General features: G+C 42.4%; 1 protein-coding gene across 1 annotated transcript in view; it reads left to right on the top strand.

Annotated features, from left to right (window-relative positions):
• The first annotated feature begins 1,293 nt into the window (after nt 1-1,293).
• ESCO2 (establishment of sister chromatid cohesion N-acetyltransferase 2) overlaps nt 1,294-14,053 on the top strand; it is a 17,270-nt gene continuing 4,510 nt past the window's right edge. Inside the window, exons 1-3 of the mRNA XM_009698661.1 lie at nt 1,294-1,346; nt 2,891-3,449; nt 13,658-13,711. Coding sequence (XP_009696963.1) covers nt 1,294-1,346; nt 2,891-3,449; nt 13,658-13,711 — 666 coding nt within the window. The remainder of the gene's footprint in view (nt 1,347-2,890; nt 3,450-13,657; nt 13,712-14,053) is intronic.

Here is a 14,053-nt window from a genome sequence, read left to right on the forward strand (position 1 = left end):
TGCAGGGTGCCTGTGGGGTGCTGGGATGAAGGTCTAATGTAATACCGTGGTGTGGGGCTTCTGGGGTGAGGGGCTGCCTGGGAACAGGACTATAGAGCGTTTTGGGAAGGGGCGTGGGGTGGCTAGGGTCGGCAGCAGGGAGCTGTCTAAGGGATCCCCAGGTTAATAATGCAAGTTATACGGATTGCCCCCCTCCATGTACACCTTGACTCTCTTGCCAACAGTGCGGCCATGTCTTATCGTCTTCCTTTCATCTGCAGCTGATATCTCATTTCCCAGGTACCTGCAGGCTTGTTATCGTTGCCCTTTGCTTCCAGGGCATTGCCTGGCCTCTCTTGAAGTTCCCCTCTGCCAGCGCTGTTCTGTGCTGAGGTTGTACAACTCCTGCTGCAGCTACGCAGCTCCTGGCTCCATCTTCTGCTGCCACTTGTGTCCTTGGTGTTCCTGGGCTCAACAACAGCTTGTCGTGTCTGAGCTGTCATCAGTCACCGCTTCCCCAAAATCAGCGACGCGTTAATGCAGGCAGGTTGGGAAGAACTTCCCCCTGCTGGTAGATTATTGAATAAATCATTCTTTGGGGTATTCTAGCAGTTTATGAATATTTATTACCAGTTCTCTTGGATGCAGGGTATTTGTTTATTCTGGGGTTTCAGTTGTGAAACACCAAGTAACAGAAAAGTTAATATTGTACGATAATTATCTCAAACTGGAAAAGATGGAACAAACAGCGTCAAGTGTTAAACTGGTTTAAATGGCTGCTGTGTTAATGAAGGCTAAAAAAGCGCGGTTTATGGTTTTTGGCAAGATGGAAGGTGGGAGAGAAACTCTAAAAGTCTGTTGAGTAAAGAGCTGCCTTGGCTGGAAGGTAAATGCCAACGTGAAATCCTTGTGGAAATAAACTGACCGTGAGTATAGGCAGGAGCAAGTAGGTTTCTAGGAACCATGTCAGTGGGGTCTGGAATGAGCTTTACGAGAGGAATGTGAGAGACAGAAAGTAAAACATGTTTCTGAATTCTCTGACTCCATTTTAGAGAAGGGACTTTAGGATGAGTTTGTCCATGATGACAGATCCTTTCTGTGTGCATTTTTTTTATGACTTACACGCAACTGAAACACAGCCCGGTGTTCTAGTCTCCATCGTGCCTGAACTGCTTCCATTCAGTATTTTCTTCCCAGTCCCCCACCTCCTCTTCCTTCTTTACTAAGTTTGGTTTTTCTGTTTAGTTTTGTTTTTTACTGGAAATCTAATTCAAGCTATTAAAAATGTGTTTTTATAGCTGCTCTGGTGAAGGCATGGCAGCTGTTACCCCACAGAAAAGGAGCCGTAGTTCTACTGATACCGAGGGGTATGTAAACTTTTCATATATGTTGTTTTTCTAATAGAACCAACTTAATTGCTGCATGTAGAATAAAACTGATGTTTAAAATCCTTGAGAGCTTTTAATGTAAAATAGAAAAAATATTAAGATGGTTCTGAGACACAGTTAGCATTAGGCCATGTTTATTATTCAGTGAGATAACGTTTTTATATTGTATTGAGCATCTTGAGAAGTTTCATCTAATATGTAGAGTAGCACAGAATTAGAAATGAGAAAAAAGCCATTATACTGAGCTGACACTTTGCAGGCCCACATTAGTACACCACATTAGTTTGCGTTAGGGCTTCTTTTTTTTTTCTTTAATAAAAGAAGGGTATCTTGTTTCGGCAGTCAGCTCTGTCAAGTGCGTATTCCTGTACATGGCGTTCACACACAGACCTAGCCCTGAGGTCATCACAAAACCAGCAGAAACGTAAAAACTGATTGTTCAGAAACTTAAGAAATAAAACCCCTGATGTTTGCATTTCTTTGTGGTAAAGCCTCAGTCTTTCCCATTTGGAAAGGCTTGGATATACAGTACAGAAATGCTGAGGTCTGCGCAAATTATCTGAATAGTCTTCTAGCGTTAATAGAAAAATAGTTCCTTTTTTATGTATACATAAAAAATAATAGATTCTCCCCCTGCCCCCCCAAATCTAGTGGAGGAGAAGCCACTGGCCATGAACAAAAAGCTGTGCTTTAAATCCAAAAGAATAGCTTGTTTCTCATTCTTTCATAACTCTACCACCTGAGCAGTTGTTTTTTTTTCTCATGCTTGTCCTGTACTTCTCCCACAAAAATATTTTGGGGGAGAGGGGAGACCAAGAGTGAAGTTAGATTTCTGAACTGAAGGACAAATTCCTGAGATAGGGTGTAAATGCGCGCTAAGGAAATGCCTTGCTATGTTCTGTGCCAAATATGTTACAGTGAGGAGTGGTTGAACGTGTCCTTCGTATAAATGTATTATCTCCCATTGGGCAGTAGGTTCAGAGGTTGTTAGTGATTTACTGATGAGGTTTGAGATGCTGAAACAGCTGTCAGAGTGAGATTTCAGTGCATGCTTTTCGGAAACTGCTGTAAAATTTTGTGAGATCACCCCCAGCTTTATCAGTCTTGCATATGGGGGTAGGGGATGCACAAGCTTTTTCAGAGGCATAAATCTGAGTTGACAGAGCTGGTCTGAAACAAATCAAACTTTTTTTTTTCCCCCTCCTCCTTAATCATGAATAGTGCTGATCCTGTGAGCAGTGTTCCAGAAAGTAGAATGACTGTTGTTTCCAGGTGCTTTAACAAGTTCAGGCAGGAAAACAGATTTGCTGTTTAAAAAAAAAATAACGTGGAGAATGGCAAGTCTTAGGCCTTTTGATATTTGTGTATTATATTTTGGAATTTGATATTTGTTTTTATTCCAGGTCACATACCAGTACAGGCAACTAGGCTGAGTGCAAATTAAGTGTTATTTTTAAGTAAAACAATAATTAAAAAGCTTTCAATAGCACATGTGATGTTTTGCTCTGTGATTATTTTTGCAGTTCATCCTTAGCCTTTGAGAATCCTGTGAAAAAAATGATAGGCTTTGCAGAAGGTCTATCTACACTCAAGAAATCAAGAAACAGTTGGTTTGCTTCTCAAATAAAATGGTCATCTAGTTCCAGTGATGAGATGAAAGAAAATGAGGCTGTCCTGGGAAAGCCAGCGCTGTCGAGGAGGCTGGATATTTCACCCTTTCAGGCAGACAGTGTTCCCACAGCCGCGCAGAGGGAGTCCTTAAGGAAAATATCCCCAAAGACCGCTTCCTTGTACAAGCCCCTCATGCCTGCCGTGTCTTTTTATAGCAAAGAAAAGCGATACCTAACTACTCTAGAGAGGAAACAACTGAATGAGAACCGCTTTTTGGGTGAGAGGAACAGGGATGAAAATCTCCCAGCTGCCAGCAGGACTGAGAAGATGAATGTGAACTTGAGCAGGAATACAAGCTCCAAGCCAACCAAGCACTTAACAAACTCCAAGCAGGGCAAAACTGTCCCCAAAACGCTTAAGAAGGCAAAGAGAGAGATACCAGTGGGAAAACCCAGTGTGGAGAAAGAGAATGTGAATTGCCTAATTAAAAAGAAGATGGATTCACCCTTCAGAGTCCTAAGCATGACAGTTAAACCAGCCCTGAAACTCCAGTTGGGAGCAGCGTTCTTCTCTGCCAGGAAGAAATCGCACTCTAAAAAACCAGTTGTAGACACTAAGTCTCTCCAGGGTCTCCCCAAATCTCTGCAAGAAAACGATCAGGCCAGACCACCAACAACTACAAAGCCTAGTTCAGCTGATGGAAACAAAATTCTTGAGGCGGGTGGTATATTGAGAAGTATTTCTATGCCTCAGAAGAAGGAAAATGAAAACAGGGAGGACTTTACAAGCTGTGTAAATCGAGAGAGCGATTCGGCACATGAAGGAAAAACATCTCCGCAGAGAAGCGGAAGGACCTCTGGTCCGTTTTGTACGTCCAAGTCTGCAGCCGCAGGAGACAACGATGCAGAGGACGCGGTAAGTAGAGGTGTCATCCGGCCCCCCAGAGGCATTCAGCTGGCACAGAGCTTGCTGAGCAAGCTGGAAGTAACGCATGTTATTCAGACATAGGGTGTTTATTTAGATATATTAGTGGATTTTGCCTAGGAAAACTTTCACAGATTTATTCCTGCCCTGTGAAGGGATAAAACTGGGGTAAACTTCCAGAAGATCCTGTCAGCATCCCTGTCTGTTGCGAGCTGTCCGTTGCAGTGAAATACTCCATTTATGATGGCTGAAAGGAAAGCTTTCTGCATGATGTTTTTCCAAAAGACAATCTGTGTTTTTTGGGTTTTTTCTTCCTCGTGATAAAGGGCAAAGCCGAAAAATAGGTTGTGTAATTTTTTTTATTTTTTTTCCCCCACTTGCTTGTTGTAATAAATGTAACAAACACCAAGTCTGACCTTGCAGAGTTTTGTGGGAGGTCATGAGCCTGCCTCCTGGGTGTTCCCTCTAGACAAGTCTTGTCTGTCTGTGAAATGTTAGGTGCTCAAAGCTGGAGAAAGGAGGTGCTTCTCAAGAGTTCTGCTGCTGTGCTCCTCAAAGCCAATTTTGGTTTTCCTGGGCCACATGCTTCTCATCCAGTGAAGTAATTGGTCAGAGAAAGCAGAATTGTTTCTAGAGTGTTTTTAGAGATTTCTCTGGGGTCAAAAGATGTTTCTTGCTGGTACAGCCTGTGCTGCAATTCAAGCAGTGCTAGCAGGCTTTGGTCTTGTCTGGGGTTATCTTATTAGCGATTATTTTCTCAGCAGGACCTATGCATGCTAGTTCTGCAGCTCCCCTCTCCAAGGAAGCCAGGCTAAGCCCCAGTTTCTCATGCTTTAACAAACCAATAATGAGTTTTCTGAGCCAGCCTGTGTTTGAAGAATTGTAACCCTTTTGTATATCTCTGAAGAGGTAGAAGCAATTTTTTATCTGTTGCTACCTTGGCAGTGAATACTCCTGGTGATAGAAAAGTGTTCTTTTGGTTTTTTTTAAACACGCATTTGATTCTTGTGCAATTATGTTTAGCAGTGCTGGAATAGTTAAACTTCACAATGAGTCTCGCTTATTGCCAAACAGTTAATGCTTGCCAGACCTCGCTTTTAATTTTATGATTTGCTAGAGAATTGTTTAGCTTGGGATGTGGATTTTGCTTTCTAACGCGATGCTTAGGTGTGAAAGGTAAGGGTGGCAATGGAATGAGTGCGGCGGTAAAATACAAATTTGGAACAAACTCTTTCATTACATGTCACATTTTGCTGCTGCATTCTGGCATCTAAAATGTAGGAAAAGCCACTGGAATACTACCCTAGCATTTTATACTGGGCATTGAAAGGAAGCAGTGAACAAGATGGGAAGCTGTTTTTATAGGGCTAATGTGTTCTATATTCCTGTGTCGGTTCAATAAAAGACAGTTTATTGCCTCCTTTGTTCACCTGCACTGTTTTAGCATCTCTCTCACATTCCTGACTTGATTGTCAATATGTTTTTACAATGCAGCATTAATAAAACACAAATGTTAGCTTGTGCAATCTAATCTTGCATGTGCAATAAAAAAAAATAAATTTGAAAGCATTTCAGTCTGCCGTGATGGCAGTTTTTTGTCTTGGCAAACTGTTTCTCGGAGGTTAACCAGACGCATGGAGTGTTTGAAAAGGGAACTTGATGACTTTGTTACTGCAAACGGAATACAGGCCAAGTTTGGCCTTGATCTAGTCTCAGATGCTGCTACAGCCAGTGGCTTTACCTGGTGACTGTCTAGGGTTCCTGATGAGATGGGAAATAAGACACTGTCATACACAGAAAGAGCAGCGTTCAAGGCAAAAACCAGTTTGGCAAACTTTCATTTTTATAGAACATTTGCGAGAGGATTCCAAAAGCTGTGAAGAGGCACAGTTGTAGACAGATACAAAGCAGAGTCCCAGAAAGGCTAAGGTGAAGAAATGATACAAACCCCTACAGTTAAGATTTACTTAAAAACAAAAGAAAAAAAAAAACAAAACAAAAAAAAACAAAAAAAAACAAAACCACATCCAGCAATAAAACAAAAGCAGGGTCCTGCCTGTTTTTAAACATAGGTGTTAAGGTGTGGAGAATCAAAATCCGTGATCGTTGTCATAAGCTGAATTTGGTCTTGCGGTAGCCAAAGGCAGGTAGATGAGAAATGTCGACGGTACTCCGCAGGGCTGTGAGTAACCTGCGGGAAATGGATTCTTCCTTAGTGCTGGGGCGCAGCGTTTTCAGCAACATTTTCAAATTCAGCAGTCAGGTGTCACTTTAATGACAGGTAGTCTGCTAAGACTGCATTGCATTATTGGAAAATACAGCCGTTGGTAACACTTCATCATGTCAATTAATGCTCATTGTGATGAAAGTCACTTGAACTATATGTGATTCTGTAGCTGCTGTCTGAGAATTTGATCAAATCGAGAGTTTTCTTTTTGCCCTAAGAAAATGTCTTAATTTATAGGATGTTGATGAAATCAGTTCTTCTACAACCTGTGAGTCAGATGATGGCATTATTCCTTCAAGCCAGTCTCCACGTAAGGTGAATAAGCGAGGTAAGTTAGATTATACATATCTTGGTCTATGACTTTTGTTTCTGTAGGAAAATGGGGCAGAAGAGACTTGGAAAATCTCTTAGGTTACCTGCTTCTCCCCAGCAGGATCAACTCTGCTGAATTCCCATGTTGTCTTATAATTTAGTGTTTAAATAAGCTGGACAGTAGCAATGGAGAGGCTGCTGTCTCCCTGAGGAATCTGTTTTAATGTTAAGTAGTTTGTAAACTGTTTTTTATCCTGATGTCTAACCTGTCTTTCCTCTTTGCTTTACTACATAGCCCATTCCCAGTGAGATTTGGGAAATTACTGTATTTGAAACCTATTTTATGCTTTTCCCCATTCGTTTCTCCCTGGACTGTTTCCCTGATTCTTTCACCTTCCCTTTTTTAAATCTTGATTTTTAGGCATCTGACTTTTTCACTTGTTTTCTGAAGACTGAGCCATGTCCATGGTATTCCCAAACAGATCTCCACCTGAGCCTTATGAGCACTAATTAGCAGGAAGGGAGTAATTCATGCATTTTGCATGCAGTGAACGCATACATTTCCACAGGAAACTTTGTGCTTGTGAGATGCCTTTGGTTTGAGGTAGACATCACCCAAGTGTTTAATGCACAGCTGCTGCCCAGACAGTTTATCCCTATCCCTTATTTTGTCCCAGCTTGTTGTTAAGTATCGTTATTCTTATGTCAGTCTATTTGTTTCTGACTTTTCAATGCAAGAATGCTTTTTAAATTAAGCACTTAAATGCCCCTAAGTGCTAGCTATTATCTACAAAGTTATAAGCATTTGTTATTGTTGACTCCTGATGGTCACTGAGGAAACTCCACTCTGTACTTTTTCAGTGGTGAATTATTAACAATAATTATTTGAGTATGTCTCTCCCCAGTCAACTTTGCCCCTTTTCTTATGGTTGGTTTACAGAGACCTACTAACGCAGGGAATTTTCAGAAGTTATATATTCATTTTAAGACATTTATTATTTTTGCTCTCAGGAATAACAAGTGATAATAAAAAGAAAATATGTTGCTTAAATATTATTTTATTAAGGCAAAATAATGCGTTGGCCTCTACCTGCTGTCTCATCTTCCAAGTACGCACTAACATGTGCCAATATATTTGCAGAAGTTGAGGTCATGTTATTTTATCCTAATTTCCTGGTTTCTCCATTTTTCCATCATAAAAATAGGCAGCATTCGCTATTCTAGCCTCAGCAGCCCTGGGTCAAGTCAATCCTTGCTGGTCTGAAAAGGTCTAATTTATCTGAGCATTCTCTCAATACCTTTCCCCAGCTGTGGAAGTTCGTATCTCCTTTGTGTCTTAATTGTGCAAACGCTCTCATCACAACTAATTCTTTTATTGATGGCTGGAATAAAAAGGCATTAAATGTTTTCTCATCATTTGTCATCTGGTTTTAGTGTTTCCTCCTCTTTTGGTAGCAGAAACTTCTGGGTTTTCCTCTTGCTGTTACAGGGTGCTTTCCTGGTACCGTGGCCTTCCCAGGTAGAGCTCGCTTTGCCATTTGGCAATTCTGCTTTCAGTCCTTCACGTTGCTGCTCTGCTCTGCCCTGGTTTCTGTTCCCATGGTGATTCCTTGAGTTTCCAGTGAGAAAAAATGATCATGATTTAGCCCTGTTTGTCTCTTACTCCACTTCTTTCTGACACATCTGGTCTTAATCTGTTTCTTGAAGAAATTGCCAGCACTCCTGAGCCCTTTCTCCCCCCCCCTCCCCTTTTAGTCTTGCTTCACAGGGGAACTTGCTTATCCGCTTTTGGAACTGGTGAAGTCTGTTATTGAAGGTCACCAATTCTCCGTGCCTCCTCCTCTTGTTCTGAGGAGTGGCATGCTCTGTGTAAAAGACTCCTGTTACTGTGTTTTCCACCTGTTTATGAAGCTGTTGCCATCACATTCCCAAAGATTGCCTGACATTATTTGCCTGCTGGGGCCTTTCCCAAGAAGTGCCTTGGCCCTCTAAAATCCTGCATTTCTAGGAAGCCGGAGGCTTTTTATTGTTTATTAGCGTCTTCTTCATGACTCCTCATGATCTTTTCCACTACTGATATTAACAAGAGACATTTTTATTGTGTCCTGTTTCCTAGAAACAACTGGTTCATCTTCATGGTATGTTTTTTGGAGACTGTTAGGGCCACTCTTCTGCTTATGTACTTTACTGTGTTTCTGTAATTCTGAAGAAGTCTCTATTTGTGAATGCAGTCAAATTATGAGAGCAGAAAGCAGTCTAATACCTAAACTTTTCACACTTGAGGGAAAATACATTCCTAATTTATAATTTGCTTGGGTTTACTTACCAAAATCTTCGCTAAATTATCCTACAACTTGCAGCTTGTGTGCTGTGACCTAGTGCTGAGCCCATCGTTTCCCAGCTTCTTTAGGATGAAGAAGCTATAGATTCAGGCTTCCTCAGCCAAAATAATGGAAAATGGAGAAACCTGTGCTTGGCCTCAGCCAAAATAATAGGAAATGGTGAAACATGCACTTGATTAACACTCTTAATTAATAGCCAAGGAAACACTAAACTGCTGCTGCAGAAATTTCCACTTCATAATTGCGATGTGAGAGGGGAAAGCACCAGATAGCCTGGTCAGTGTCACTTAAGTGGATTGAAGGTAATTGTGGCTGGATACCACTCATGAACGTAACCTTTATATCCTCAGCATCAGCAGCTTCCCAGTACTCTTATAAGCTCTTGTCTATAGAGTTCAGTTTGACTGTTGTGTGTCAGTTTGGAGTCTCAATGGTGTTTGAATTTGAACGTGTTCTGCAACTGAAGAGGATTCTAAACACAGCAACTTCACTCGTCTTTTCCAGCATCTCCTTCAAATGCTGTTGTCTACCCCATATTCAGTGCACCCCCTGCCAGCAAGAAAAGGTAGGCTAATCTTTGCTAACTCTCTCCAAGAATGATCAGAAGTGTCATATCTGCAGAATCATTGTTTTAAAAAAAAATGTACCAGTTCTAAAAACAATGGCTTAACTTTCTCCCAATCCTTGTAAAGTTTGGGAGTCTGAGGGTGGGTTTTGGGTTTGTTGGGGGGGGGTATTGGGTTTTTTGTTTTTTTTTTTTTTTAAAGAGAAGATGAAAGGTTAAATTTGCATTGATTTAGGCAGATTCTAGCCTATAAACAAGGAAATACGCATTTGCTTATTGCCTGTAGTACATTTTACTTGTGAATTTGTGCATATTATTGGGCTGATGGGCTTTACTTCTTGAGCTAAAAAGGAAATAATGGTTTTCTCTTAGTTGTTGCTAATGGTAAAATCATTAGAACAAGGAGGACTGTTTCAGGATACTTTCATGACCAAGAATGGCACAGCCTTGGTGGTATTTGGGCCCTGTAGAGGGGGTTTTACTTATTTATACTACTTCTGTGTGTTCTGTATCTCCCTGTCTGGAGTGTCCCTAAGGAGCGGTAACTTTCGGTCTTTATGTACTGTTCATTAGGGACCTGCACCTCCCATCAGCCAGAGACCCTCGACAGTGCTAGCTATGAATTTAAGTAGTGGCCAGAGCTATCAAAACAAATTGTCTTTATTCAAACAGTTTGGCAAGTGCAGCGGCACGGTATAGTCGCTGGCCGTACAACGAGCAGGGAGGCATTGCTGTCCCTCACTCAAATCTAATCGATGGTATGGCTTTCTGTAGATACCTTTTGGCGTGTGGCACTGCAGACAGCAAACATAATGCGTGCTCATGAGTTTCATCCACCTACATCACCAATTGGTATGGCAGTGATGCCTCAGGCGTGGGCATTCTTGCCAGGTTTGAAGCAATTCTGTGTTGCGAGGAACCTTTTGAGCTAAGTTTGTTCACATCGGCTACAGCGTGTGAAAACTCAACTCTAACTGGGCCAGTTGAACCGCGGGTCCCTCGTTGCGTAAGGCTGGAAGGGCTGACGAGGCAGGTCAGTAACTGCCCAGGCCAGGCTGTGGCTCTTGCAGGAACTCACAGTGTCTCTGTCTCTGTCACACTCGATTTCCTTTACCCGTTAAGCCTACAGTATTAATTTTTAAACAGTTGAAATGACTCACTCTTGGGGAAGTCGCTGGCTTATTAAAGCTGTATGGAGCTAAATATTTCAGAAGGCTTGTTTACCTGCCTTGTGCTGGTGGTGTAGAATACCCATGTTCTTTAAATTTAGTGTCAAACTGTGCTCTCTCTGCCATGAAGTTCATTGCTTTTCCATGGTAGCTCTTCCTGTGTTATTCTCTTGTAACTATTACCCTGCCATGGCTAACCCTGACCAACATCTTCACTGTTAGTACTCCAAGGAGCGTCTGTTCGCTGTGCAGAAATCACCTGAAGTGCAAAGATCGGTAACTGCACTGCTCAGGTGTGTTCTGTATTGCGCTTTTTGTTAACCTGAGAGATTTAGTGCAGCAGCATTAGGTAGCAGCATGCTCAGAGGTTTTGATCTAGGTGCCGAAGACAAGACAGAAGGTGTAATAAAAATGGGTGACAAGGATTAATGGGAGTGCCTGCTTCTCTTCCACTTTCCCATGCTTACCTGAGTGGGTATTTTATAAGTCTGCTGGGCGATGTTTGATATTTAGTGTGATAGAAATGAAGCACAAACGTGTGAAGTATGCTTTTTGATTCTGTAAAAAACATGATATTGCTTAAATTACTTGCAGGCGCTGCAGGACTCTTTACTCATAAGATGTAATTGTACTACCCAGTGTTTTTGTTTCGGATTAGCTTATTTCTTCAATTAATTTGCTGTCGTACTCATAGACCTCTAGTGAAAAAAGACTTGTTTTCCCACACAAGAACCAGAGCTACTAATCCCTCTCCCATGTTGAATCAACTTCTTGATATGTTTTATTAATAACAAAAGCATTCTGAGCCCAGTTTATTGTGAACATAAAAAAAAAAAACCAGCTTAAAGTTACTCCTAAAAGAGCCAAAATAAACTTTCCAAAACTTGTTGCGCTACTGTAGTCCTCTGCCGCAGAAGTGTTGAAAGAGAGATCTGATTGCAATATTTGCTTTGCTTCCTCATGTGGCTTTTGAAATACCTTCCGTGGTGCAAGTGGAACCCTGGAATCTGTGGAAATCCTGATGTTTGTGATTAACTGAAAATCAGTCTTGGATTTGCAGTTGTCTCCTGGGAAGCTGATGAGCACAAGCTTTTCCTACATGAAGTCTCTGCTTTGGAAATTCTCCATAGTATCCAGATCTGTGAAATAGTTCGGTATATCTCACTAATTCCATGTTAAGGTTCACTGCACAAGTTACAATTTCTCATTTTAAGATTGTTTAAGAAATGCCACCTTACATATAGAAAAGTAAAGGTAGGTTAGAAAAACTCTGGAAATAGTTTGGTACATCTCACTAATTCCGTGTTAAGGTTCACTGCACAACAGTTACAATTTCCCATTTTAAGATTGTTTAAGAAATGCCACCTTACATACAGAAAAGTAAAGGTAGGTTAGAAAAACTCTGCAATTATTAACGCCTCTAGCAATGTGCTTCCCTGTAGCTGAAGCCCATGTCATCAACTTAAAAATTCATGTAAAGCCTCCATGTCTGGATCTGAATATGAAAAATTCCTCTTGGCCTTGCTTCGGTCCACTCCCTGATTTGGGAAGGCGGCCCTGCTAGATGGCGGAGCAGAGCTCAACCCCAGCACCAGGGGTTTTTCCTGAGATGCTGCCGATCCCCCGGTCTAGAGGGGTGTTGGTGTGAGGGGCTGGGACTTGTGGTGAAGAAGCAGCGACTGTGTGGGGAAGCAATCTTGGGACCCCAGAGGTACACAGAGCGTGGGCTCGAGACTGAGCTACCGTGGGTTTTGGCTAAAGCCTTGTCACTAGCTCTTGTACGCTTCAATCCCTACATGAAATGCTTTGTAGGTCATTAGAATTCAATTTTTCATTTTCTTCCTTGAGGGGAGAGTGGTGCTGATGTGGTGTGCACTTTAGAGTCAGCTTTCCTCACAAAACAGGAACACTTGAAGCTTTGTAAGATGACTTCAGTTGATGCTACTTCCCCTGCTGAGTCTGGGGGGTAGGACCCTGATCCTGACCTCGTATCGTGCTGTCCAGATGTCCAGTGTGGATCAGGTCTCCAGAAATGCTCAGACCAAGCTGTTGTACTGTGGGTTGCAGCGCGGTCACGTAGCCAGCCGTGCTCACCTTCCCAGGTATTCAAAGCCACATCTCCTCGCGTTCATCTCCTCAAGCCCTTTCATCTGCTGGGAACTTCACAAACCCACAGTTCTCCTCAACCCATTGAAGGGCAAACATGTCCCTCTCCGCTTGCATCTTTAGTACGGCGTTTCTGACTCCTGGCCGTGACCTGACATGTAGGCTTTTGGTGACCTCTTGTGTGGCTCAAGTGATGGTTTTGTCACCGTGTTCGGTGGCTACGGTCCTTTCCCGGGACTGAGAGTTTGGTGTGCTTTGCCCTGAGGAGGGAGGTGGGGTTTTGTGAAGGCCTGGAGTGTAGCAGACAAAAAACTCTTGACAGCTTTAGTAAGGGGGCTTCTCTCCAGGCGTGTCTTTAGGTGTGTGATCACAGCTGTAATTTTATGCACAGATTAAACAAGTTAGCAGCATGTCTGTGGGACTTTTGAGGTAGACTTCAGGTTTTTTTGGATCCCAGTTAGACTCAGGTGCAATGTTGCCTGAGCTGAGCAGCTTGCTGCCGAAAACCCTGAGCACACACAGGAGCATTTTGGATGTCGAGTTGCATGTGAGCAGCGGTTTGAGGATGGAGCTGCTGGACTTGGGCACTCTTCACCCGCAGTTCCCGTGTGTTGTGGACGTGGCCCTCTGCGTCTCAGTTTGTTGTATATCTCTTTGACTGTTCAAGGAGCTGCTGAATTTCCAATATCCTGGGAATAGGATGGCTGTGGAAGTGGGTGAGGTGCTTAATCAAGAGTTAATTTACCTTCTGATGCAACTGTGGCTCTTCCTAGAGCCCCGCTCCTTCCCTCCCTCCTCCAGAAGAGCTGGCACCACAGGGGTCGAGAAGCTTTGCTGTATCTGGCTTAGTTTGGAGTGTTCTGTAATAAGAGTCGCTGCCCGGCCCTGGTACCTGACATGTGATGTTAACCTTTGCCTGCAGTGACTAATTTTCATCTTACTCTGAAATGATTTTCAGGATGCAGGCTGCGCTGGATGAGCTGACTTCTCCGTTTGGGTCCAGCCCACCTGCAAAAACATCTCAATCCTCGCAGAAAAGCAAGAAGGCGAAAGAACTCTGCAAGTGCACTACAGATCAGATGATCATTGTAAGGTTCTCCTCGGGATGTGCTGGCTCTTTGGGGTGGCTTGGTGTGAGGAAACAAGAAATATGTCTTGAGGCTAGCCGATAAGTAGATTTCCTTACGTGTAAACCTCAAACCAGCCACGCTGCAATGACCCTGACAGGGTAGTGATTAACATATTCAGCACTAGACTAGGACAGGGTAATAGCTAGGAAATACGTTGTTATGGTTTCCCTGGGACTAACACTTTATTATGTTTTAGAATTCAAAAGAGATTTATGAAACAATAATTTAAAAAAAAAAAAACACCAACAAAAAACCAAACACCAAACAAGCAAACAAAAAAAAAAAAAAACACCCACCCCC

The sequence above is a fragment of the Cariama cristata genome, unplaced genomic scaffold (assembly GCF_000690535.1).
Source record: "Cariama cristata isolate BGI_N322 unplaced genomic scaffold, ASM69053v1 scaffold15614, whole genome shotgun sequence".
NCBI lineage: Eukaryota > Metazoa > Chordata > Aves > Cariamiformes > Cariamidae > Cariama > Cariama cristata.